Here is a 23609-nt window from a genome sequence, read left to right as displayed (position 1 = left end):
CAAGAATTCTCTGTGAAATTGTACCTGTTCAGCTGCATGTTCTCCCAAAGAACACACCAGCCCAAACAGCCTCCAGGGGCTGGAGATTAGAGCAGAGAAGGCAGCTGTCCCTCCCTCACCCCAAAGTTTGGGCAGGCAGCCTCACCACTACAAAGCTTTTGAAAATGCATTCTTTCTTTTAAGTTTATTCATTTTGAGAGAGACAGAGCATGTGCATGTGTGCTCATGTGTGGGGAAGGGGCAGAGAGAGAAAGAGAGAGAGAATCCCAAATAGGTTCTGTGCTGTCACTGCAGACCCCCACCTGGGGCTCAAACCCACAAACCATGAGATCTTGACCTGAGCTGTAATCAAGAGTCAGACACTTACTGACTGAGCCACCCAGGCATCCCATTTAGCACATTTTAAATACATACATATGTACATAATCCACATCTTCTTTATCCATTCATCAGTCGATGCACATTTGGGCTCTTTCCATATTTTGGCCATTGTCGATAGTGCTGCTATAAACATTGGGGTGCATGTGCCCCTTTGAATTAGCATTATTGTATCCCTTGGATAAATACCTAGTAGTGCAATTGCTCGGTGATAGGGTGGTTCTATTTTTAATTTTTTGAGGAACCTCCATACTGTTTTCCAGAGTGGCTGCACTCTAGAATGCCTCACTTTAAATATAAATGAACAGCTCAGGATCACAGTGTATTTGAGGAATGAAAAAAATATAAAACAAACATCAAAAGGAATCAAGAGCAAATCCTAGTGTATGGAACAGAAGTTCAAACACATAATGAGCTAAAATACCTGAAGGAGCTATCACTGATAATCTTAAAGAGCTGAAATAAATGTGTATCCTTAAAACATGAACAGGATACTATGAAAGAGAACAGAAAACACAAAATAGCAACTGAAGATGAAAAAAGTGTGACAACTGAAATTACAAAAATCTAGTTAAAGTATTAGATAATATCGAGGAAAGTAAAACCAAGGGTAAAGTATTAGTATAAGTTGAGAGAGAAAAATTGATGAGAATGAGTGGCTTAGTTCGTAAGTTCAATATTCTTCTAAGAGAAATTCTCGAGAGAGAACTGAAAATAACGGAGAAAAGGCAAATATCAAAGAAACAAACAAGAAAATGTCTCAGAGCTAAAGGACACGTGTCTCCAGACTAGAAAGCCCTACAAACCATTTAGCTCTTAGCCAAAATAAGTGAAAAGAACACTCATATCAAGGTAGTGCAATGACCAGCTTCAGAGCATGGGGTGGGGGGCAGAGGGAGAGAGAAGAAAAGGAGGAGGGGGAAGAGCAGGTGATACAAAAGAAATAGGAACAAGAGGAATCAGAGTGGCATTAGGATGCTTAAGAGTAACACTGGATACTAGAAGATACTGGAGAAACACTTTCTGTGGAAGAATTCAGATTACCATACCTAAGGGTATTAAGTGAATCAATCAGTCAATCGGTCAGTCAATATAGCAGCAACACTAAAAAAAAAAAAATTCCATACAGGCAAAGCCTGTACTGTAGGATAGACTTCAGAAAAATAAAATGAGAGCCTAAAAAGATAAAAGTAAGCAATAACAGATACAGAAATTCCAGGCAGAAGAGCAGAAAGGAAGGTGTCAGGTCATCCAGTCGAAGACCACGCGTCCACACGGGAGCAGGAGAGAGCGGGCTCCAACAGACCATCTCCGAGGTGGAACGAAACTGGAAGACTGTTTCATATGGTTGAGCATTTGGGCTCATATAATACAGCACTTGTGTAAATAAATACAAATCAAGGTACTTGTTGACCCAAGAAAAACTGAGGTTGTATAAGCAACTTTATTTTGAGAGAGAAAGGGAGAGAGTAGGGGATAGTATTTCATAGTCCTAATGAAGTCACCACTTTTGATTTTATTTAAAAATTGTGATATAAGTAAGTGGGGAAGAGTAGGGCCGGAAATGGAAGAATGAGGGGTTGTGTAAGAAGTTAAGTCCTCATCACCGTATCGGGAGGATAATGGATAAGGCTAATGTCTAAAATTGAGCAACCAAGTAGAGCAGTGTGAACATAAGATTGAAAAACATGAAAGTCTCAAAGAAATAGCTAAAAGAGTTACAAGTGTTTGCCTCTGGAGGGCAGGATGAGGGGTAGGGTTAGGGCCAGGGACTGCCGTCTGTCAAAGAAGGCTTTTAATACCACTTCATTTTAAACTATGATTTTGTAAAGAATAATAGGTTTACAAACTATGGTTTATGATTGTCTCAGTGTGCTTTGCAATTACTCCACTTATTCTCCCTTAAAAAATTGATTATGTTCTTGTTCGGCACATTTGTCTTACTAGTCTTTGATATTCAGATTTTAAAATTAAGCATTATTTTCCCTATTGCTTGTAAAAAGTTTTAAAACAGAGTTAATAGGAAATGAAAGGAAGGTATTCAGATGATATTGGGTGACTCACAAAGGTGGGCAGAAGGATGGGGAATCAGGGCTGGAAACCTATGGAAGGCCAGATGGTGGGGACATGGTCAAGGTCACTTCTGAGCACAGTCTGGATAAGACACCATTATTGGACTCACAACACTGCCTTTATCACTGGGATTTACTTTTCAATTAGATCATTCTGTCACTTTCTCACAATTCAGGGGAATCTACTGTGCTAGACTTAGGTTCTGTGCTGGTCTGTGTAGACTGGCATTGAAGCCCTTTACCTCTGGCCCAGACACATATAATGGTCATCTCTACAAATCAAGAGTTTTCTGATATCGGGTGGCCAAGGCCCTACAACTGTCTTTTACTCCCATATGGGACACCTTCTCTTCTCTTCTCTTCTCTTCTCTTCTCTTCTCTTCTCTTCTCTTCTCTTCTCTTCTCTTCTCTTCTCTTCTCTTCTTTATTTTCTTTTCTTTTCTCCCAAACCACTGAGCTCCCTAAACTATTGGGGAACTTCCCATAGAATTTTAGAATATACTGAAAACCAAGCATCACTCTTGCCTATCTCTCAGACTTTTCAGATGAAGAAAATGAAGCCCAGAGAAGTCTGATGATGTTGCAAGGCAGGAAGTGATTCCAAAGTGATTCCAACAGTTTAGATAGAGGGGCAGAGTGATTCCAGAAACAAAATTTACAAGGATGATGTGAAGTCTTCCAGTTAGATTTAGAATCCCCCTGGATCAGTACACAGTATAGAGGGAGGTAGGGGAGTGTGTGTGTGCATGTGTGTGTGAACTCCTCATTTAAAAAAATACATTCTTGGGGGTTGAAAGTGATACAGCTGGGTGTGTGCTGTGCAGTCTCCAGGAAGGTGCTGGCTTGACCTGCATCAGTAGAAGCAACAGTGCTCCAAAGGCAAAGGTGAAGAAGTTTCTGTCTTCCTGGCATGCTGCCTGGCTTGCAGCCTCCATAGGTCACTAGTCCTACAGCTCAAGCCACTTGAATGTGCCTGTAGATCAAGCTATCCACTGCCAGTTCTTACACCAGAAGATGGGGACTCGAGGCTAACTTGATGCTGTGTCATCTCCTTTGTCCTGTGCACCTTCACCTTTTGCCTGAAGTAAGCCCTTGCCTTATCCCTCTTCACTTCCATGATCACTGAACTCTCCCAAAATTTTAGGGCTTGCCTCTCTGACTTCCTGCTGTCCAGGAGGCTATGCCTGAATTCATCTTCCTCACTGAGCCTCATTCACCTTCTGTTTTTATGTGATTGCATCTAGTGTCGCTTCAGATTTCTTTTTGTCCTTCATACCTCGCTCAGTTTCTAACTGATGACCATATCTTTTTAATGTTTTCCTTTTAAAACATGTCGCACTCCATCCCTTCCTCTCCAGCCTGGTGACCTCCCTCTGTTCCGGCCCTCACCACCAGTTTTCGGGACCACCGGGACTGCTTACCAATGGATTCCCTGCACTTCTCATGCTTATGAACTTCTCTTCCTTGTGGCCGGTCTGGCCCATCAAGAATCCACATCAGCTATATACTTCCCATCCAAACATCCTCTCTCGGGCCCCTCTGGTCTGGACTCCATTTATCCCACCCCATTCTGTTGTGACCTTAGTATCCTGTGAAATACTTGTGTGTTCCTTGAACAAAGATACTTAGTATTCTGGGGAGATAGGTTTGATACACATGGGGTTCGGTCAAGTTCGATAATTTTCTGTGATATGAGGACTTTTCTGTTAGTGTGCTTTGTGGTTCTTCAAAGTGGGGATATTAGTGCATTGTATCTCAAACCTTCTGATCACGGTTTGTTTTCAGGAGAACTTTTTTTTTTTTAATTTTTTAATGTTTATTTTTGAGAGAGAGATAGAGACAGCATGAGCAGGGGAGGGTCAGAGAGAGAGGGAGATTCACAGCATCTGAAGACCGGCTCCAGGCTCTGGGCTAGCTGTTAGCACAGAGCCCGATGCGGGGCTCGAACCCACGAACTGTGAGATCATGACCTGAGCCGAAGTCGGATGCTTAACCGACTGAGCCACCCAGGCGCCCCTGTTTTCAGGAGAACTTTTAGCATCGGTTTGCTAGGACTGCCATAACAAAGTACCAAGACAGGGCGGGGCTTAAACTACAGAAATGTATTGTCTTACAGTTCTGGGGGCCACAAGTCCAAGACCAAGGTGTCTGGTGGGTTGGTTTCTTTTGAGGCTTTCCTTCCTGCTTTGTAGATGCCTGTCATCTCACTGTGTCCTCACATGGCCTTTCCTCTGTGAGCATGTATCCCTGGCATCTCTTACTCTTCTTATAAGAGCACCATACTGGAGTAAGCCCACCCTAATGGCCTCATTTTACCTTAATCACTACTTTAAATACCTTATCTCTAAATACAGCTATGTTTCGAGGGACTAGGGATTGGGACTTCAGCATAGGAATCTGAAGGGGCCACAATGTAGCCCATAACATTCCAAGGACATTTCCGTTAGCGTCCTTTGTGTTTCCTCCAGGTGCAGAATATCTCACACTTTCTGAGCATAGATTTTTTTTCCCTTTTAAATAAGAGAACTCTTGGCAACCCCTAAGCCTCTTCTCTCCATGGGATGCAATCTGGGGCTCCTGATTTACAGAGTAAACGCCAAGCTCGGCTGTGTTGGCCCTGCCATGCGGGACCTGGCAGTATTTCAGGTCAGAGCCCTTGTCTCATGCCACTGGTCCTCCCACCTTTGATTCTGTGCCACAGAATGACCAATGGTGGGGATGCTTCATGTGCAAATTTAACTCACTGATAAGTGTGTAGGCCGGACAATTCCACGTTGACCTCATCAATAGGCAATGGGCACGGTAAAGCTTGACACAGTGAGAGAATGTGGTAGAAGGAATGTGTGCACGGTCTCCAAGGCTTGTCCACATGGCCCATCTGACCTCTCTGAAAAGCAGATCTCCCATCTTCACTTGCAGGGTGGGAAGAGGTTCCTAAGCTGTCTGGTCTGATTGACTGGACAGAACAGAGATCTGACAGGACAGGATAGGGGAGCATGGCATTGGAGGGCTGGGCCCATGGCTGATAGTTTAGTCAATACACTCAGGGAAGAAAATGAAGCTCTAATTGAGGGCCATAAAGAAACATTGATTACTAAAGGTGAGAGGAACAGATTCAGGATTCTTTACACAAACTATATTTTCTGCACTACACTTTATCCATGAGCTAAGATGTCTTCGTGGCTAATTTTGATTATAATTGATTTTTTTGCTCCCCTAATAACTTCAGAATCAAATCTTTATTCACAAGATGTGACTCAGCTGCCATTCCCTAACCTAATGGCCTATCTCACCTCCGGGCTTACACATACTGTCTATTTAGACTGGGATACCCAACTGCCCCACTACTGCCTACCCCCAGCACAAGGACTTATACTCTCCAGGAGGAAGTTGGTATCTGGCTCCTCATTCACTGAATACTCTCCCATCACTGCAATCTCTCCTTTTATCTAGTAGAATTTTCTCTCTGGATGGGTCTGTTTCTCTAAGTGGGCTGGATTCACTCTAAGATAATGGCCAAGACTTCCTTACTTCCTTTTCCAGATTGCTTCTAGCACCTGGCACCTCGTAGGAGCCCAGGTACATGGTTGTTAAATGGGTGAGTGGACCCTACTGTTGTGTATCACACCTGCTCATGGATTTTCTTGAGGTTGACACCTGCTTCTTTGACTTTTTAATCCCATGATTCCCCAAAGCAGATGAGTCCAAGAAGCCTCTTTTCTCCTCTGGGCTTCCCTCATGCCTTGCTCTTTCTCTAGATAAGGCAGCTTACTCAGGAAGTTTATAGGGGCTGGGTCCCTTTCTAGCCTGAGGCCTCGTGGCTTGTGCCAGTTGTCTGCCCCCTGAGCCCTGAACTGCTATGCCACCACTAGTTGACACTTGGCCCTTCCCTTGAGCTATAGCCAACCCTGTGCCACGGAGCACAGAGTCAAGAAGCATCAAGCCTACACTGAATGACTGGAGAGGAGGGGCTGACCATCGTGCATCTCCCTGTCCTTGGTGTCTGGTGGGACAGACAGCTACTCCAGACGTGTTGACAGGCTGTCTTGTGCTGTCGTTATTTGAGCTGTACTCCTGAGTTCTCCAGTCTGGGCAGAGATGATGCTTTTCCTGTCTGTGAACCCAAAGAGCTGGCTATTTGGACATTTATTAGTCTGTAAGCTTCACCTTCTTCTTCCTTCAAAGGGGAACATAAATGATCACCTTTCAAGATTTATTGCAAGAAATAGTGATGATATAGATAGAGAATTTACATTTTGGAATAAGCACCTTGGAGTCCATGTGGAAAATCTGGTCATGAAAGCAAGAAAGACCAGTGTGAATCTGAGGTAGGAATTTGAGAGAGATGCAATAATGCCTACCCTGGGCATTTTGTGTCTGTTGATTCATTGATCTTTTTATTTGTGCCCCATTTTCCCCTACAAAGTATATGAAATGGAATTGTTTGTATATGTGTGTGTGTGTTTGTTTCTGTGTGTGTGCACAAGGATGGGAGTATTTGGAGAGTTCAAGGTTTAGAGTTGCCCTGGGGTTCAGGTAGGATTGCCTCCGACTCTCCTGCTTGTCCCCAAGATCATCAAATTACATGAAACCAGTGTGGTACTCAGATCTGCAGTTCTAGGCAAGTGTAGGACATGATTATGGTGAGGTTTCTCTCTGCTTTTTCTGCTCCAGACACTGAGCCTGGAATCCCTGTGCCCAGAGTTTTCTCTTCAAGCAATGCCTCATTCAATGTGTAGGGCCTTTCCAAGTGCTTTGTGCTAGCCATGGGGATTGAGGGTGGGGTAGGTGGGCAACATCCCCCTGAGGACAAAGCTTATGTGTATTTTGCTTCTGAATCTACCCCTTCCAGCAGCTGAATGTAGAGATACATGGCTTTATTAAAACTTTTGGGGGCACCTGGGTGGCTCAGGCTTTATTAAAACTTTTGGGGGCACTTGGGTGGCTTAGTCAGTTAAGGTCTGACTTTGGCTCAGGTCATGATCTCGCAGTCTGTGAGTTCGAGGCCTGTGTTGGGCTCTGCTCTGTGTTGACAGCTCGGAGCCTGGACCCTGCTTTGGATTCTGTGTCTCCCTCTCTCTCTCTCTCTCTCTCTGCCCCTCCCCTGCTCACACTCTGTCTCTCATTCCCCCGTCTCTCTCTCTCAAAAATAAATAAACAGAGCTCGAACTCACCAACCACAAGATCGTGATCTGGAGCCGAAGTCAGACACTCAACTGACTGAGACACCCAGATGTACCCCAAGAGTTACATGTCTTTATTGTTGGGCCCAGAGGATTTGGGCAAAAATTAGGTTCCTGGCCATGCCCAACTGCACAGAGGCTTTGTACTTGGAGAAAAGCTGTCTCAAAGGTTGTAGAACAGTTTATATCGTGGATTCTAAAGAAAATAGGCCCTCCCCTTTCTCTCTTCAGTGAATTTGCAATATCCTCTCCTCCTTATACCTCAGGACCTCACAGCCCCGCCCACAGCCTCTTAGAATCATTTTCAGTGGGGCCAGAATGCTTGGGTGAGCTTTATGCCCCCTCTCCAGTGCAGGGCACCTCCCTGGCTTTCCCATGTCACAAATCAGGGACTTGTTTCCTGACAATTCCCGAGCCAGAGAACTCCTCCCCGGCACCCTGAGGAAGAAACAGCTCTTGTCTCCAGAACTGAAAAGAAGATATTTTTCTTTCTATTCCATTCTCCAAAAAGTCAGGCTCATAAAAAAGAATACAAATTACACCCAGCAGCTCTTATCAGCTTGGTAAAGAATTGCTACTTTCAACATTATTGCCTTAAAAAGAATTCAAACGCTTCCATCTTTTAAAAACAATTTAGGTTGAGAAAAGGAATTAGATCTGTGTGCAGAAGCCGCTTGCCTGGCAGGATTTGAAGGGGTCACGGTATTAACCTTGAACGCTGATGCTTTAATTGAGCAGCCTGGGCAGTGTAGATGGATTCCCAGTGGATGTCTGCTGGGGCTGACAGCCACACAGGAGGCAGGTCTGGGGGGGAGGGGTGGCGCTTATGTGACCTAGTGGCCCTAGGAGGGAGTTTTCTGCCCCAGAGGGTCCCCACCCCTTCCTTTCTTTTCGCAGCCTCTGATGCGGTGGGTCCCCAGAGCCAGTCTTTGGAGGCAGGCAGTGCCTTCTCAAGCTCCAGCATGCACGTGTAAATACTCCTGGGAGGGAGAAGAAAACATTTTTAATCAGGTTTGGGCTTTGCTTTGCTTATATCTGAAAATCACTTGAAGCTAAAGCTGAACAGCAGGGTGTATGAGAAATGGCTCAGTGCAGCCACCTGCCACCCCAGAGCTGCGTCCCCTGGCCTCTGGGGGACCACGTCATGAGATTGTTCACAGCCCGCTGCAGAGGCTGGTGGCTGTTCTCGCCAAACCCAGAGCGTAAATAAGCTCAGAAGTGATTTGTTCTCTTGCACCTCTCCGTCCCCAAAAGGAATTGTGCGGTAGTGGCCATGCAGTCAGTGGCAGGAATGCCCCTCTTCTCCATGAGATAGAAAAGCTGGCTCCCGTTGCGTCCCAGCAGGACAAAGCCTGGGTGTCTGGGAGAGTAGAACAGGGGAGGGTCTTATTTGGCGTCTTGCCCTCCAGATGGCAGGGAAATTATGGACCATTTATTAAAACCCAAGTATCCATCAGTTGCTACTCATCGGCAGCGCCTGGCTTTACTTTCTCCAAGTTGCTCTTCTTAACCAGGTCGTGCCTGTGAGCAGACTCCATTTCATTTTTCTGCTGATATTAACGTTTCCTCATAAATTGTCCGCATGTAGCATATTCTCACTTTTTATTACAGTAAATTGCACTTCCAGCACAGCCCTGGAACCTGTCTCTATTTCATCTGAAGGATCCACAAATGATCTGTAATGAATCTTCATCCCCGGAGGCTGTGAGCTGCCACGGCTGCCCTCCGCACCAAGTGGGAAGGCGGTTTGAAAGAGCTGTTTCTCTCAAACTTGGTAAACAGTGAGGACTAAGGCCAGGGAGGTCTAATGATTGACTAGAAATTGTCCAGATCTATCAGAGGTTTACATGTGTTTAGTTAATTATGCTTTCTTTCTTTTGCTTTTTTTTTTTTTCAACAACAACATAGTAGTTTTTCTGAGATCAAAGCCAGTGTAAAATTAAAAAAAAAACAAAAACAAAAAAAACCAGAAAACCAAAAAACCTAACAATGAGTATCCTTTCTTTAGTGTTACAGAGCTACCTTTTAAAATGCCAGTTGACTGACCAGACTACTCCAGAACTTACCATGTTGTTAAAGCAGGATATATGGAAGCTTGCATCAGGAGTTCTAGCACTTAGCACAAATGAAGAAACAATTATATCCCCCTAGCAGAACTCTAAAATGTGATCGTGTTTCCATCAGCTTCCAAAGGTCACCCACCATGCCTTGCATTTATCCACCTTTCAAGTTCACTGTGTTTCATTTCACCTTCTCTCTGATGTGTAGAAAAAGGGTGCTATTTTCAAATACAGGCGGTACTTTTTTCACAGAACAGTGTTAACCAAAAATCAAGTGCATATCCAAACTATAAAAAATGAGGGCATGGGTCCCTTATGCATGGGTTTCTGTTAACACAGTACCATGCAAAGGGAAGAATACCTGTATTCAGTACACTCCTTTTGAGTATTTGGGGCTTCCTATTGATGTCTCTGGTCTTTGTCATACTCAGCACCTGGGAAGTATGCAGGAGTGTGAATCCATCCAATTGATTCCATGGACGTCTTTCAAAGTTCATTGTCTGCCAGGTGCTATGTTGGGGAGGGGCTGCATGGTATCTAGACCAGGCCTTAGCCCTTAGTGAGGGACAGGAGCCTCCTCCCCATGTACAACCAGAAGACCACATGACCCAGGAATTTGGAGGATCGTGGCGGTGGCACTGGCAGGAAACTGTAGAATCCGGGACCCAGCTTTGCAGAAGTCTCTGTGGCTTCCCAGATTTCCTATCCAGGCCTCATCACTATCTGCACGGCCTTCCACCTCAGCTCTTGCTTTTGTATGAAACATCCCCAAGAGGTGGCCAGATTGAGTTTGTCCTCAGGTTGGCATGACACACTAGAAGGCTGCTTGTGTGCCTCTGTGACGTTGACTTGCAGGGAGGCTTTGGGCAGGTTTCCCCATCTCTCTGCTCAGATCAGAAGCCACTTTCAGTGGGCGGTTGTGGGGACTCATTGAAGTGTGCAGAGGGCTTAATTCAGGATCTGGGTAAAGAGGGTGTTCAGAAGGTGCCAGCAATTGCCCCCAGTCTGCAAGCATCCCTTCACTCCAGTCTTTTGCAGCCAGTACCTTCCCCGAACTCCCAACAGCAGGCTCAGATTTCCCTCAGCCAAGGCCCTCTTAGTGTCCTCCAGAGTTGGGTTGGGAAGCTACCCACGCTTAATTCTACCGCACTTTCCCCAGATGACCTTGTGTAGCCTGGTGCAATTGCCTTGTCTCCACCATCCTCTGGCAGCCAACCTTTCGACAACACACGCAGGCTAATTCTGTGTGTGCAGGTGGCTGTGTTTCCTGCTCCCCCCAAGGGTGAGCACCCTTAGCTTCAAGGAAGCTCCAGCAGAGCAATGGATGAGGTGGGAGCAGATAACTCATGCTTGGTTAGGAGGGGCTGTTTCCTGGGAAGAGACTGGAAGAAGCAACTGGAAAAGAAACCCACATGCAGTCCAAGATTCCCGAGTAGAACCTAAGAGTAAGGATGGAGCCAACAGTAAGAGCCATCAACGCGGGGAGAACATGAAGGCAGTTTTCCAGTGAAAGCAAGGCCCCAGGAAGTTCTGGAGCCAAGGTTAGGGTAAACAGAAGTAGCTGGGTCAGCATCTCGGGCCCTTTTCATGTGGAGGCAAGTCTCTGGGATGCCCTTTATGGTTTTCCTCATGGTTCTGGGCATAGTTTCTGAAGTTAAGCCTCATGGTGGCTGCTTTGCTGATTTGCTTGTTAAGGGGCTCCTTGAATCTTCCACAGTCTTGTAGCCAGCTACGCCCCTTCTTTGCCAATGGGGGGCATCGCACTCCTTCATGCTCCAGAGGGGTGACATTACACAGAGAGAATTGTTCCTAAATAGCACGTTGCTGCAAAGGCAAGCAGTGGGTCTTTAAAGTTAGCGCACTATCTGTCCTTGGGAAAATGCCAGCCTCTGCGCTCCATGGAGGGAATGTTCTGAAATGTTACAAGTTGGGGTTTTAAAAAGATGCTAATTGTCGACAAGTTTTCATTATCTCGGGCTCCCAGTGTTGGGGGGGGGGGGCCTAGAGAAGTGGCCAACAATTAACACATACACAAATAATTGGTGGCATTTGCACTTGGTGAAATAAATCCTCAGCGCTGCTGCTGGAAGACTTCCATGTGGAGGTTTTTTTCCCACTCCATTTACTATTCCTTTAGGCCAAGATAAAGTGAAACAGTCTCATACTTAAGAGATGCAAGTGGAATAATGGTCTCAGGCTTAAGAGAACAAGCTATCCTGGAGAAGGAAGACACTGACGCTCCTAACGGTGTCTTCTCAGTTATGAGAGAAAAGGTCATTTTTGTCAGCGGCCAGGCCCAGACCCGAAGGCTCACGTTCAGCGACATGACCAAGGAAAAAGAACTCAGGCTTTGGAGACTGGGAGACTTGAGTTCAAATCCAGTCTCTGCCAAGTACTAGCTGAGGTACCTGTGTGAGCTACAAGGCCAGATCTAGGTCCTGGCACCCCGCCGTGCTGACCCGGATGAGAATGCCACCTGGCTCATTAGGGTGCCTGCGTAAAGGGAAGTGTGTGTGTTGTGAAGTGGGGAGATGTAGTATTGAAGTATCTGGTGGGGTGCTTGATCCAAGGAAGTGGCCCTGACTTAGTCCTGTGTGAAAGGCTGCTTCCTCCAGCCCCTCAGAACTGCCATCTTCTTGGCTTCCTTAAAGTCACTTGGATATTAGAACTGATCTCCACCTGTGTGTGGCCAAAACAGGCCACCCTGCCTATACCATTCCCCTTAGCGCTAAGGGCTGCTTTCTGTCCAGAGCTTTGGGGAGCCTGGAGCAGGGTGTTGGTTTGCGTCTACTTCTCTGTGGAAACTGTGGAATCAGAGTGGCTATGTAGCACAGGATTCAAATGCCCCTGGCCTAGAGAGGTCCTGCAGGATGGCATGTTGGTGTCCCGCGTCACTTATACCAGCGCTCTGTTGATGCCTTTGGCCCAAGGTTCAGACAGGGGCTGTTGTTCATGGACGAGAGATACTTTCTCTTCCCCAGGTGTGAGAGAGACAGCTGCCTTCCACTCTCTACCAGGTGTGTAGCTATGACAGCTTGCTTTTCTCTCAAAAAGGTGATGTGTGGGTGTCAGGACAAGTGTGGACACCTGGCTCTGTCTCTATAGGTGATGTCCCTCATCACTGGCTACCTGTGTCCACCATCATAGCCCTTTCTATGGGCTCCATGCCACACTAAGCTTCTTGGGTCTTTTATTTAAAAGGGGCCCATGGGGCGCCTGGGTGGCTTAGTCGGTTAAGCGTCCGACTTTCGCTTAGGTCATGATCTCGCGGTTCATGGGTTCGAGCCCCGCGTCGGGCTCTGTGCTGACTGCCAGCTCAGAGCCTGGAGCCTATTTCAGTCTGTGACTCCCTCTCTCTCTGACTCTCTCCTGCTCACGCTGTCTCTCTCTCTCTCTCCTAGAAATAAATAAAACATTTAAAAAATAAAATAAAATAAAAATAAAAGGGGCCCAGAGTGCCTGGGTGGCTCAGTTGGTTTAGCATCTGACTCTTGATTTCATGACCTTGCAGTTGTAGGATCAAACCTTGCATTGAGCTCTGGGCTGATAGCACAGAGCCTGCTTAAGATTCTCTTTCTCTCTCTCTCTCTCTTTCTAAAAATAAATAATAAAAAAAAAAACATTTAAAAAAATAAAAGGGGCTCAAACAGGAGTCAGCATGAGTCCTGGCAGCTAAGCAGTGCCAGGACTGGGATTCTGGAAGTTTCCACCTCCTCAGCTCTTCTTCTAAAGTTCTATGTTGGCTAGCCTACTGGTGAACCACAAGAGCTGGGAAGTCGGCCACTGATGGTTTGGCAAAGCCTGTGGGACCCACAGTAGCAACTTAACCAGGATTGCTGGTGCTGTGTCAAGGCATCACGCCACTGCGGGGGCCCCTCGGGATCACTGAGATCTCGTTTCTGCCTCTTACAGGGTCTAGGTGGAGGTCCTTCCATTGTGCAGGACTCTATCACCTACCACTGTATTATTTTGAGGGTTGTCCCACAGCTGTGGTGCCCAGTTCCTGCAGAGAAGCCCAGCTGCAAGGAATGCAGCCTCCCTACTTGCTGGAGATGAGTGATCAGAGCCCACCTGGAGCAGAAGACCCACTCCACTCCCTTCCCCACCCATGGAATGAAGGGCTGCCCACTCTTTGTCTAGTTGGCTCAACACTTCTCTGCCAATGCCAATAGCATTACCTAGCAATAGACTCATAGCGTTGCCAAGATGAAGGGAACCCCCATGTTGTGCTGCCATGAAGGGTCTGTGGACTGATGGAGGAAATGGCGCTTATTACACTGGCTACATTGTGTTTATTGTCGGTCGTCTTGGTACAGTTGGCTCCATGATGGCGTGGACGAGGGTCTTGGCTCATACCCATATTCAGAAGAGTTAGGACAGTAGCTGGTGTGTGGCAGGCAGTCTGTTGAGTGAAGGAAGGAATGGATGAGACTATGCACATCTACACATTCAAGAGACCATTGAATGATGACCAGGCTGAGCCCTTGAGTGGAAGGAATGGAGAGCACCTTGATGTTCACAGATTATCTGTAAGGAGCTCCTCTCTGGGCTGGAAGCTTCACACATAATTTCATTGAATTCCCATGATGGGGATGTGTGTCTCAGGTTGAGTTCCCAGAAGCAGACTCTGGGGTGAGGATTTGTGTGACAATGATTTATTAAGAAGTGTTCCCAGTGGAATTAAAAAAAAAAAAAAAAGAAAGGAAGGAAGGAAGAAAGGAAGACAGCAGGGGAGTGGGAACATGGCAGGGAATGAAGGAAGCCAGAGCTGGTGCGCTAGCAATGAGGCATTTTGAGCTCGGTCCCATGGAGAGATTCTGGAACCAGCGGAGCTCACACTTGGAGCAGTCCCCATCTGGGAACAGGGCATCTGGGATTTGTATATGTGACACTCTTCTGTCCTCGGGTACGGGTATAAATTCCCAGGCACCAGGAGTGCTGCGCAGGGTTCTGGCAGCCTGAGCCACGGGTGTCTGCTGTTGGGCGTGAACGCACACAGGGAGCCAGTGTGCTCAAAAACCCTAATGGGATTCAGGAGGAATGTGGGCAGAGCATTGATAGCATTGTTGGCATTCGAACGCCTTAAAGGCGTGGAGCTGCTACTCAGGGAGGTGGAGTGGCTCAGCCAGCAGCCCGCAGCTAAGCAGTGCCAGGACTGGGATTCGAACATGCTCTGCCTGCCTGCCTCCCCCTTACCCTTCTGACCCTGCTGTGGAAGGGAGGACTCCGCTGCACCTGCCACAGACATGGCTGAGGAAGAAGAGGAAATGATAGCGCTTAGACAGGGAATAAGTGGTGCTGCAAGGGACACTGTCCACTGGGCCGTGAGCATTTAGGGCTCTTCCCACAGAGCTGGCAGCTCTCCAGTAACTAGCGGGGGAGGGGTGGAAGGTATTCTTTCTAAATCTTAAGTGGCTTCTGCTTCTTACAATCTAGCTCAACTTCTGGGTGAGTTGCATCCTCTGGAAAAGGCTACAGCCAAGTGCTATTTATCTCTATGTGGGGAAAAGAGGCTTAACAAATTAGCTGGGCTTAATTGGTGAGGAAAGTAGGACAGGAAAGTTGGCCAGTTGTCTGGTGGGGTTTTCTGATCAATTCTCTCCATCAATATCTTTCGTGTGTGAGTCTGAGACCAGGTGGGAAAAATAACTCCTGAGAGCAGCCAAGGTCCCACCTGTTCCCTGGGATGTCTCAGCAGCTGTGGCAGGTCCTCTGCTTTGCTGGCTCCTGTGGGTACACAGAGGACCATTCTCCTGCACAGGTGCACCTGTACCCTCAGGTTCACAGAATCAAACATTCTGGAGCTGGGTTCCGAGCTGCAGATGCCAAGAGTCAGGGTCAGAGCTCTGAAATAACACAGGACGCAGGCATACACCATTCCCAGTGATTTATGATCCCAAGGAGTTGGACGCCAAAGTCTGCATTTTTTAGAAATACAACTTCTCAAATTTTGAAAAAATTTTTTAATGTTTTATTTATTTTTGAGAGAGAGAGAGAGAGAGAGACAGCGTGAGCAGCAGAGGGACAGAAAAAGAGGGAGACACAGAATCCGAAGACAGGCTCCAGGCTCTGAGCAAGCTATCAGCACAGAGCCTGATGCGGGGCTCGAACCCACAAACCATGAGATCATGACCTGAGCCGAAGCCAGACACTTAACTGACTGAGCCACCCAGGCGCCCCTTTTCAAATTTTTTAAAGGTTTTTTTTTTTTTTTTTTTTTTGAGAGAGAAAGAGACAGAGAGAAAAAGCAAGTGGGGGAGGGGGAGAGAGTGAAGGAGATAGGATCCCAAGCAGGCTCCCTGCTGTCAGCGCAGAGCCCCATGCAGGGCTCAAGCTCATGAACTGTGAGATCATGACCTGAGCCAAAATCAAGAGTTGGATGCTTAACCAACTGAGCCACCCAGGCACCCCTCAAGCTCTGCACTTTTGAAAGCTTCCTAGGAGATTCTTACATGCAGCCAGACTTGAAAATCATTGCTTCAAAATGTCAGTGTGTGATGGAGTCTTGGCCCTCACCCATGGTCAGCTTTCACGCTGATACTTAAATACTTTTCAGGGACATGCTGCTCACCTTCCACTCAGGCGCTTCCCCCGATGAGAACTCACTGCTCCCATCCCATCTTGAACTGCTTAGAAAATTCTGTCTTATATTGTGTTGATAACCTGCCTCCCAGATTACTGGAGACCTTGGTCCTAAATCAACTCTGAGAGGCTGCAGAGAGCAATTCCAGTCTCTCTTGCACATGGCAATTCTTCCTGTGCCTAAAGACACCAGTGCTTTTACTGGCTCACTCCATGACCGAATGCAGTCTGCGGTGTCCTCCATTAAATGGTGTAGCCCAGTAGTCAACCCCTGGCCCCATCAGTGTTGCTTCCAAGTCTCTTCTCGCCAGGTGCCCTTCTGTTCCTGGAAACCAAGAGCAGAACTTTGAGCGCAGCCTTGTTAATCTGCATCTCTTTAGATTCAGCTCGCTGTTCCAGCTTTCTGGAACCTGTGTCTATAAGTTCGCTTATAGTTACCTCTTCTGAGGATCTGAGGTTCCTCAGTGGGCAGCTGGCCCTTAAGTCCTCATAACTTCCGGGAAGAGGGCCTGGTTTATGGAGTTTGTAGCGTGGGGAGAAAGTATCTTTGGGACATGGCCCCACAAGGGTTTGGCATCTCTGGAGATCCTTTCTTTCAGGAAGAGAGAACACTTGGAACCTCCTTCCTGAGGTAGGGGATGGAGCAGCCTAGGCATTCTTAGACATAACTCATTTATCCTGAAGAAGGGAGAGTTTTGTGGGGGCACGGCTCATGAGGAGGAGGACTTGTGTCACTAAAGAAGACTTCCAGGTTCCAAGAATGTGGATGAGTCAAGGAGTAAGGGTGGAACGTACAAAAGGTGGGAGATGGCTACTTCCCTTCACTACTTTGTGAAAAAAGGCTTGGGACTTGTATGGACGCCATTTTGTGTTTGCTGCTTCTTGAGATTGAGGACCGAAGATATTGGCAGACAAGAGGGAACAACCATTATATATGTCTTATAGATGAACACACTGAGACCAGAGGGGTTAAATGACAGCTGGTGAAGGCAGTCCCTTCCAGCCCAGTCCAGACTCCCATCCTAATTTGTCTTCACAGGGGCTGGCAAGTTCTCACTTCTAGGCTGGAGAAGGGGAGTTTGTGTCCTTAATCCCCGGATGGCCCAGAAAGTCCCCTGTGTCCACCATTGATGTCCTATAGGAGCTTTCTGTAAAGGACTGGGATGTTAGAGCTGGGACACTCACACAGGCTCTATTTCCACATGCTTGTTGTGTTGGCCAATAAACGTGTCCGTTCTTTGTGTGGGTGAAGTTTTAACAGAATCCCGTGCTTGGACAGTGCAATGATGTACCTACCACATATGGCTGGGTTGCTGGTGCAGGCAGGCTCTTTACCCTTCTATGCCTCCTGGTTAAGGAGAAGGAGTCAGATCTCTGTGTACTGATGAGGAAATATATTCTTTATATATTGACAAGTAAAAAGTGATCATTGTAACCTGATGCACGTTTCTTGATCTCATTTAAATAAAAACATCTGTCTGATATGTGTACATAGAGATGTACTTGCAGATGTGACCACAACCTTCTAGAAAGGGACACCTCAAACAATCTCTGGAGGATGAATGTGGAGGGATAAAGGGGACATTTCACCATTTAGCACATTTTATTTTATTTTATCTTTTAAAGTTTATTTTAAAGCTTATGTTTTAGAGTTTGAGAGAGAGAGAGAGAGATAGGAGAGTGAGTGCGAGACAGGCAAAGAGAGAGAGAGCATCCTAAGCAAGCTCTGTGCTGCCAGTGCAGAGCCTGGTCTGGAGCTCAAACCCACGAACCATGAGATCATGACCTGAGCTGAAATCAAGAGCTGGACACCTTATCCAACTGAGCCACCTAGGCACCCAATTTAGCACATTTTTTTTTTTTAAATGGGACAAGGTTATGGGATGATTTTAAGCATTTTTACTTTTCTGTATTTTTTCAAATAAAAAACGGTAATAAAAATTACATCACAAAAATTCATACAAAAAAGTAAAAATAAAAGAGGACTGCAATCTGATATTTCTCTCCCACGTTCATAGATGACCTGGCACAATGCCTGTAAGTACTTGGCACATGCTAACCATGAGAGTTCTTACAGGACATGCTTAGCGATGATGAGTTCCTTCTCTCCTTGCAATCTGATGGCTTTCCAGTTATAGGAGGAGAAAAGTACCCATAAAACATATGAGAAACAAAATAAGGAGCCGGGTCCTATCTGCATCACCCTCTTCCACTTCCTTCATGTATTCCACAGCAATATTCATTCATATATTGAACACTATGTGCCAGTTAGAGTGTAAGGTTCTGGAACACCACACAAGATGTGGCCCCTGTCTTCGTGGTGACCCCAATTTGGTGAAGGAAATACTTCGAAATAAATAAGCCACTAATATTCAAGCACAGAAATAGCAAGTGCTATAAAGAAACAGAACAAAGTGCTAGAAGACAGAATGATGGGAGCAGAGTCATTGCCCAGAATCAAGAAAGAGCCAGTTCTATGGGTCCTTTATTGGTTGTTTAGAACTGAAGGCAGTTCACAACCCCCGCTGTGAGCTGCTGTCCTCCAAGGTGTCATTCAGTGCAGCTGGACAAGCTGCCATAAACCCCTCCTTCCAGATTTCTGATGCTTTAGCCTCTGGCAATCATGAGAATCATCCCCCTAAGCTCCCCTTCAGAAAGGCATTTGCAGGTACTTTTCTGAGAGAAGAGAGGAAAGCCCTCGCCTTCGGTGGCCCTGTGATGCCTATAGGAACCAGAACTTCGACCTTGCTGGGGGCTGGTGCATGAGAGCTTGGAAAACAGCAGGAAATCAGATATCTGTGTTCAAATGATGCGTCTTGTAGCTAAGGCAGCGAAAGCTCACCCCAGGGGATGGCATGTTTTGTGAAGAAAAAAATCTCCAAGAACAGTGTTTATCAAACCCTGTCTCGGCAATCATCTTGTGCGTCTGCCAGCTTCTGGCTTGCTTCTGTTCATGTTTGTTTTCTTTTTCTCCCTACAGGCCGTGGAGACCAACCTGGCTTCCAAGGACAGCCATTGGGTCTTTGTGAATGAGGTAAGAGCCCCAGAATGGGAAGGGGTGCGGCCTGCACTGAGCTCCCTGCCCCTTGAGAAAGCTCAGTGGGAAGCTGTAGGGGCCAATTCTGAGTTGGGATGCTGGAGTGAATTCCAGGCACACACACACTGCCTCTCTCTGCCCCATGCAGCACAGGGGCTCAGAGAGTTGGGTATGACCTTGCCAAGATGCTCACCTGGGGTGGGAACCAGGGAAAGAGTGGAGATTGGAGTTCATGAAGTCAGAAGTAGATGTGCAGAGTGAGGAGAGACAGGGGTTAGGGGCTTGAGACATTAGGGAGGGTTAGAAGACAGGGTGCACAGGAGGTGGGGCAGAGGAATGAGTGAGGATGGAGGAGGCTACATTTCATGCAGGAGTTTGCAGGTCTGTGTGTTACATGACTGTGAGTGTATGTGTATAGGAGTACATGTGTGTGAGAGTATATGTGAGAGCATGTATGTCATGATAGGGTAGATGTATGTGTGAGTGACTGTGTGCATGCACACGCCCCTGCAGCTGGTGGGTGCAGGAATCAGTGTAGCCATTTAAAGCTGGTAGATGAGAAGTCTCTCCCATGACAGGCCATCCCACTTCTTTGGGCGCTGGGAGGAAGGGGAACGTCAAGTTTTCACTGTGGCCCAGTCTGTTCTTCACCTGTTTTACCTGCCTGGCTCTGAGCTCCTCCACACTGCAGACATTCCAAGTGAGTGGCCTTTAACCACATGCCCATTAAGGAAACACCACCAGGGCAGCCTTTGTGACCCCAGCATGCTGTTAACAGAGCTGATTCTGGAAGGCAGTTCCTGGTGCACACTTTCATCACGGCATTGGCCTTTAGCTGCTCCTAAATTAACTGATCAATTTCTAATGGCTTCATTCTAGAAGATGCAGGGTTTATTATGGAGGTAATTTATTCATTTATGATGTGTGTTTCTTCATTAGCTCAGTGCTCTGTGGCTGGAAGAGTTTTGGGTGGCTTATTTTAATAAATTTGCAGGTAGTATCAGATAGTAACTTTTGCAAGGCCCAGTTTTCATGGCTTTCCTCCATGAATTCACATCTTATTAGTTCTACCCGGGCCTGTTGGAGAAAGCAAGGTAACTGTCCATTTACCTCGGGTTGTGGCTCATTGTGCTGCTAATCAGGAGGGACATGATAGCCACCTCCTCATTCTTCAGAGCCTGCTGGAGTCCTCCTTGGTCCTGGAAAGTTTTGATCCTCTGAGCTTTGCCAGCTTCTCTATGGGTTCTTCAAAGTCTGGTTTTCTTTGTTCCAGAGAAGGGGTGCATTTCACCTGCCTCTTAAGGCAAATGTCTGGAGCTGGCTTCAGTTTCATGGTGACTCTCCTCCATACTGAATCGTCAGTGTTTCTCTGTTGTCAGTCTTCAGAAAGCACTCTGATTTTGCATCTCTAGCCTGTATGCTTTTTTCTCCCCTGCATCCTGACCCACCTTCAGGGCCCTCTGTCCCTCCTGAGCCCCTCTTTAGGGCTGGGGGTAACTTTAGAATGACTGGTCCTGAAGTGCCTGCAAGAGCATTGCTGGGGCAGCGGGACCCCAGGGCTTACTTAGGGTCACCAGGAAGAGTCAGGTGTGGGCACAATTTTCAGCCACACTAGAACAGCCTCACCCAAGAGGAGAGCTATGCCCCACCACTGTCAGCAGCATGCCGGCGGCCAGCACACACATCATGTGACTATCTCCGGGCTAAGTGTATCATCCTCCAGAGGTGACCTCCCCACTTCTTGGCTTTCTTTTCTATAGGAGGCTCTTCCTCTTGAAAGTGAAGGGGTAAAACCTACCATTTCTTATTTATTTATTTTTATTTTTTTTATGTTTTATTTTATTTTTTTTATGTTTGAGTTGGGGGGCAGAGAGAGAGGGAGACACAGAATCCAAAGCAGGCTCCAGGCTCTGAGCTGTCAGCACAGAGCCTGATGCAAGGCTTGAACTCACGAACCACGAGCTCATGACCTGAGCTGAAGTTGGAGGCTTAACCTGCTGAGCCACCCTGGTGCCCCTTATTTATTTATTTTTAAAGTTTATTTATTTATTTTGAGTGAGAGAGAGAGAGAGAGGGGATGAGAGAAAGCTAGAGAGGCTCTGCACTGTCAGCATGGAGCCCAATGCAGGGCTCAATCTCATGACAGTGGGATCATGACCTGAGCCGAAATCAAGAGTCGGAAGTTTAACCAACTGAGCCACCCAGGAGCCCCAACATCTACCATTTCTTGATCACCTAGTATATGCCAGGCACTTGTCAGGGCATTTTATATTTAGACCATCCTTAGTCCTCATCAGTAACCCTGTATGACAGTTATTATCATCCCTATTTTACAGACAGGAAAGGACAGGCCCAAGGGGTTAAATCATTTGCCCAAGGTCATACAATTAGTAAATGATCCCTTTGGGATTCTCTATGATGACTGTCTGATTCCAAAGCTATTTCTACCACATGACACCATCTTGCATATGATCCTGACAGAGATCCTTAACCTGTGGTCAAGGTCTGACTCAGTAAGGCCAGCAGGTAGAACTCAGGTATGCACAGTGATGGAGGCACTCTTGGCTTTGGTGTCTGCTCACATACATTCTTGAAGTCTGATCTGGAGGTAGGTCCTCCTGTAAAGCTTTGACCCTTAGACCCCAGTGTGGCCTTTGGTTAATGACCAAGCTGTTGTCTAAATTGTATGTAGATTTACCCTTAGGATCCTGCCATATTCATAACTGCTATTTCCTATTACATAATGGCCCCGCTGGAAACAAAAGTCCTGTTATTCTTATGATAATTGTGTCCTTCTAGACTATCTAAATACAGAGCCCCAGACACAGTTTAACAGTTGCTTTTCTGTTTGTCATATGTGATGGATACGATAAAATAAGGCGGGAAGAAGAGAAGCAGGGGAAGGCATTTGGTGGTTCCAAAATGGTCTCCAGAATTCAGCAACAGTATCAGGGCCTCATCTTCTCATTTCCTGAGCTGCTCCCTACTTCCATTAAGGCAAGTTCAGTTTGTCTGACAAGCTCAGGTTTGTGCCTCTTCCCTGCACGTCTTTCCCCCAAGGAGGCCTGCACAGTGGTCCCCAGCTCTGCCCCTGTTCCCTCGTTTCTCATAGGCTGTTTTCTGCCTTCTCTCTCTATATCTGACTTGCTTAATGTATTTTCCTGGATTCAAGGTAAACACTCAAAGGCAAATGATTTTGGTTTTTTTCCCCTTAATGTGGGGGTTTTCTTAATGCATCTACTCCTTCACTGGTGAATATTGGTGTTGTATACATGAGGTCTATTTCATTTGGAGAAGGGGTAATTGGATGCAGAGAAAGGCTTGTGAGCATGTGAGTCTCTTTTACAGTTTTTAGTTTTTGTAGGTCTCTGGGTTAGACTGTGGGAACACTGACAAGCAGATGTACCTTTGGGTATAAACTGTATTCTCATAGATTATTTAAATTATATGTTAGCTTGGAGGAGGGTGAGGGATTCGAAAGAGCTTGGGGAAAGTAGATTGAACCACTAGTCAAGGTGGCCACTAGGTCATGAGTCTCTTGAAGACATGGCCAGAATGTAGCTCATCACTGAATCCTAGTGCGCTATGCAAAGAGCAGGTTCTTTTTTTTTTTTTTAATATTTTATTTATTTTTGAGAGAGAGAGAGAGACAGCATGAGCAGGGGAGGGTCAGAGAGAGAGGGAGACACAGAATCTGAAGCAGGTTCCAGGCTCTGAACTAGCTGTCAGCACAGAGCCCGACGCGGGGCTCGAACCCCCACGAACTGTGAGATCATGACCTGAGCCGAAGTTGGACACTTAACCGACTAAGCCCCCCAGGCCCCCCAGGTTCTTTTTGTATTAAAGTTTATTTATTTATTTTGAGAGAGAGAGAAAGAGACAGAGAGAGAAAGCAAGTGGGGGAGGGGGAGAGAGTGAAGGAGATAGGATCCCAAGCAGGCTCCCTGCTGTCAGCGCAGAGCCCCACGCAGGGCTCAAGCTCATGAACTGTGAGATCGTGACCTGAGCCAAAATCAAGAGTTGGATGCTTAACCAACTGAGCCACCCAGGCACCCCTCAAGCTCTGCATACCTGGCATACTCTTCTTGAATGTTTGATTGCCAAGGACTTACATTTCCAGCAGGGGTCTGCTAAAAATCTCCTTTGCCAAAAGGTCTTCCTGGATTTCCCCATTAGAGTTCTTCATTGTCCTATTGTTGTACCCTCCTTGCCCTGGCTATGATATGTTGGGGGCTTCATGCGTGTTCCTGATTCCCTGAATCACCTGTAAGTGCACCTCCTTCCTGTCAGGCTTCCT

The 23609-nt window shown here is 46.6% G+C and overlaps 1 protein-coding gene across 2 annotated transcripts in view; it reads left to right on the top strand.

Annotated features, from left to right (window-relative positions):
* The window catches only part of GRID1 (glutamate ionotropic receptor delta type subunit 1), a 539165-nt gene that overhangs the window by 264339 nt on the left and 251217 nt on the right, over window positions 1-23609 (top strand). For both annotated transcript variants that reach the window (XM_039222327.1, XM_039222328.1), the window contains exon 3: window positions 19256-19309. In XM_039222327.1, coding sequence (XP_039078258.1) covers window positions 19256-19309 — 54 coding nt within the window. The remainder of the gene's footprint in view (window positions 1-19255; window positions 19310-23609) is intronic.

Source organism: Hyaena hyaena, unplaced genomic scaffold (assembly GCF_003009895.1).
Source record: "Hyaena hyaena isolate Hyena2069 unplaced genomic scaffold, ASM300989v1 scaffold_1100, whole genome shotgun sequence".
NCBI classification, from domain to species: Eukaryota; Metazoa; Chordata; class Mammalia; order Carnivora; family Hyaenidae; genus Hyaena; species Hyaena hyaena.
The sequence above is the reverse complement of the archived record's forward strand: the minus strand, read 5'-3'. Positions and strand labels throughout refer to the sequence as shown.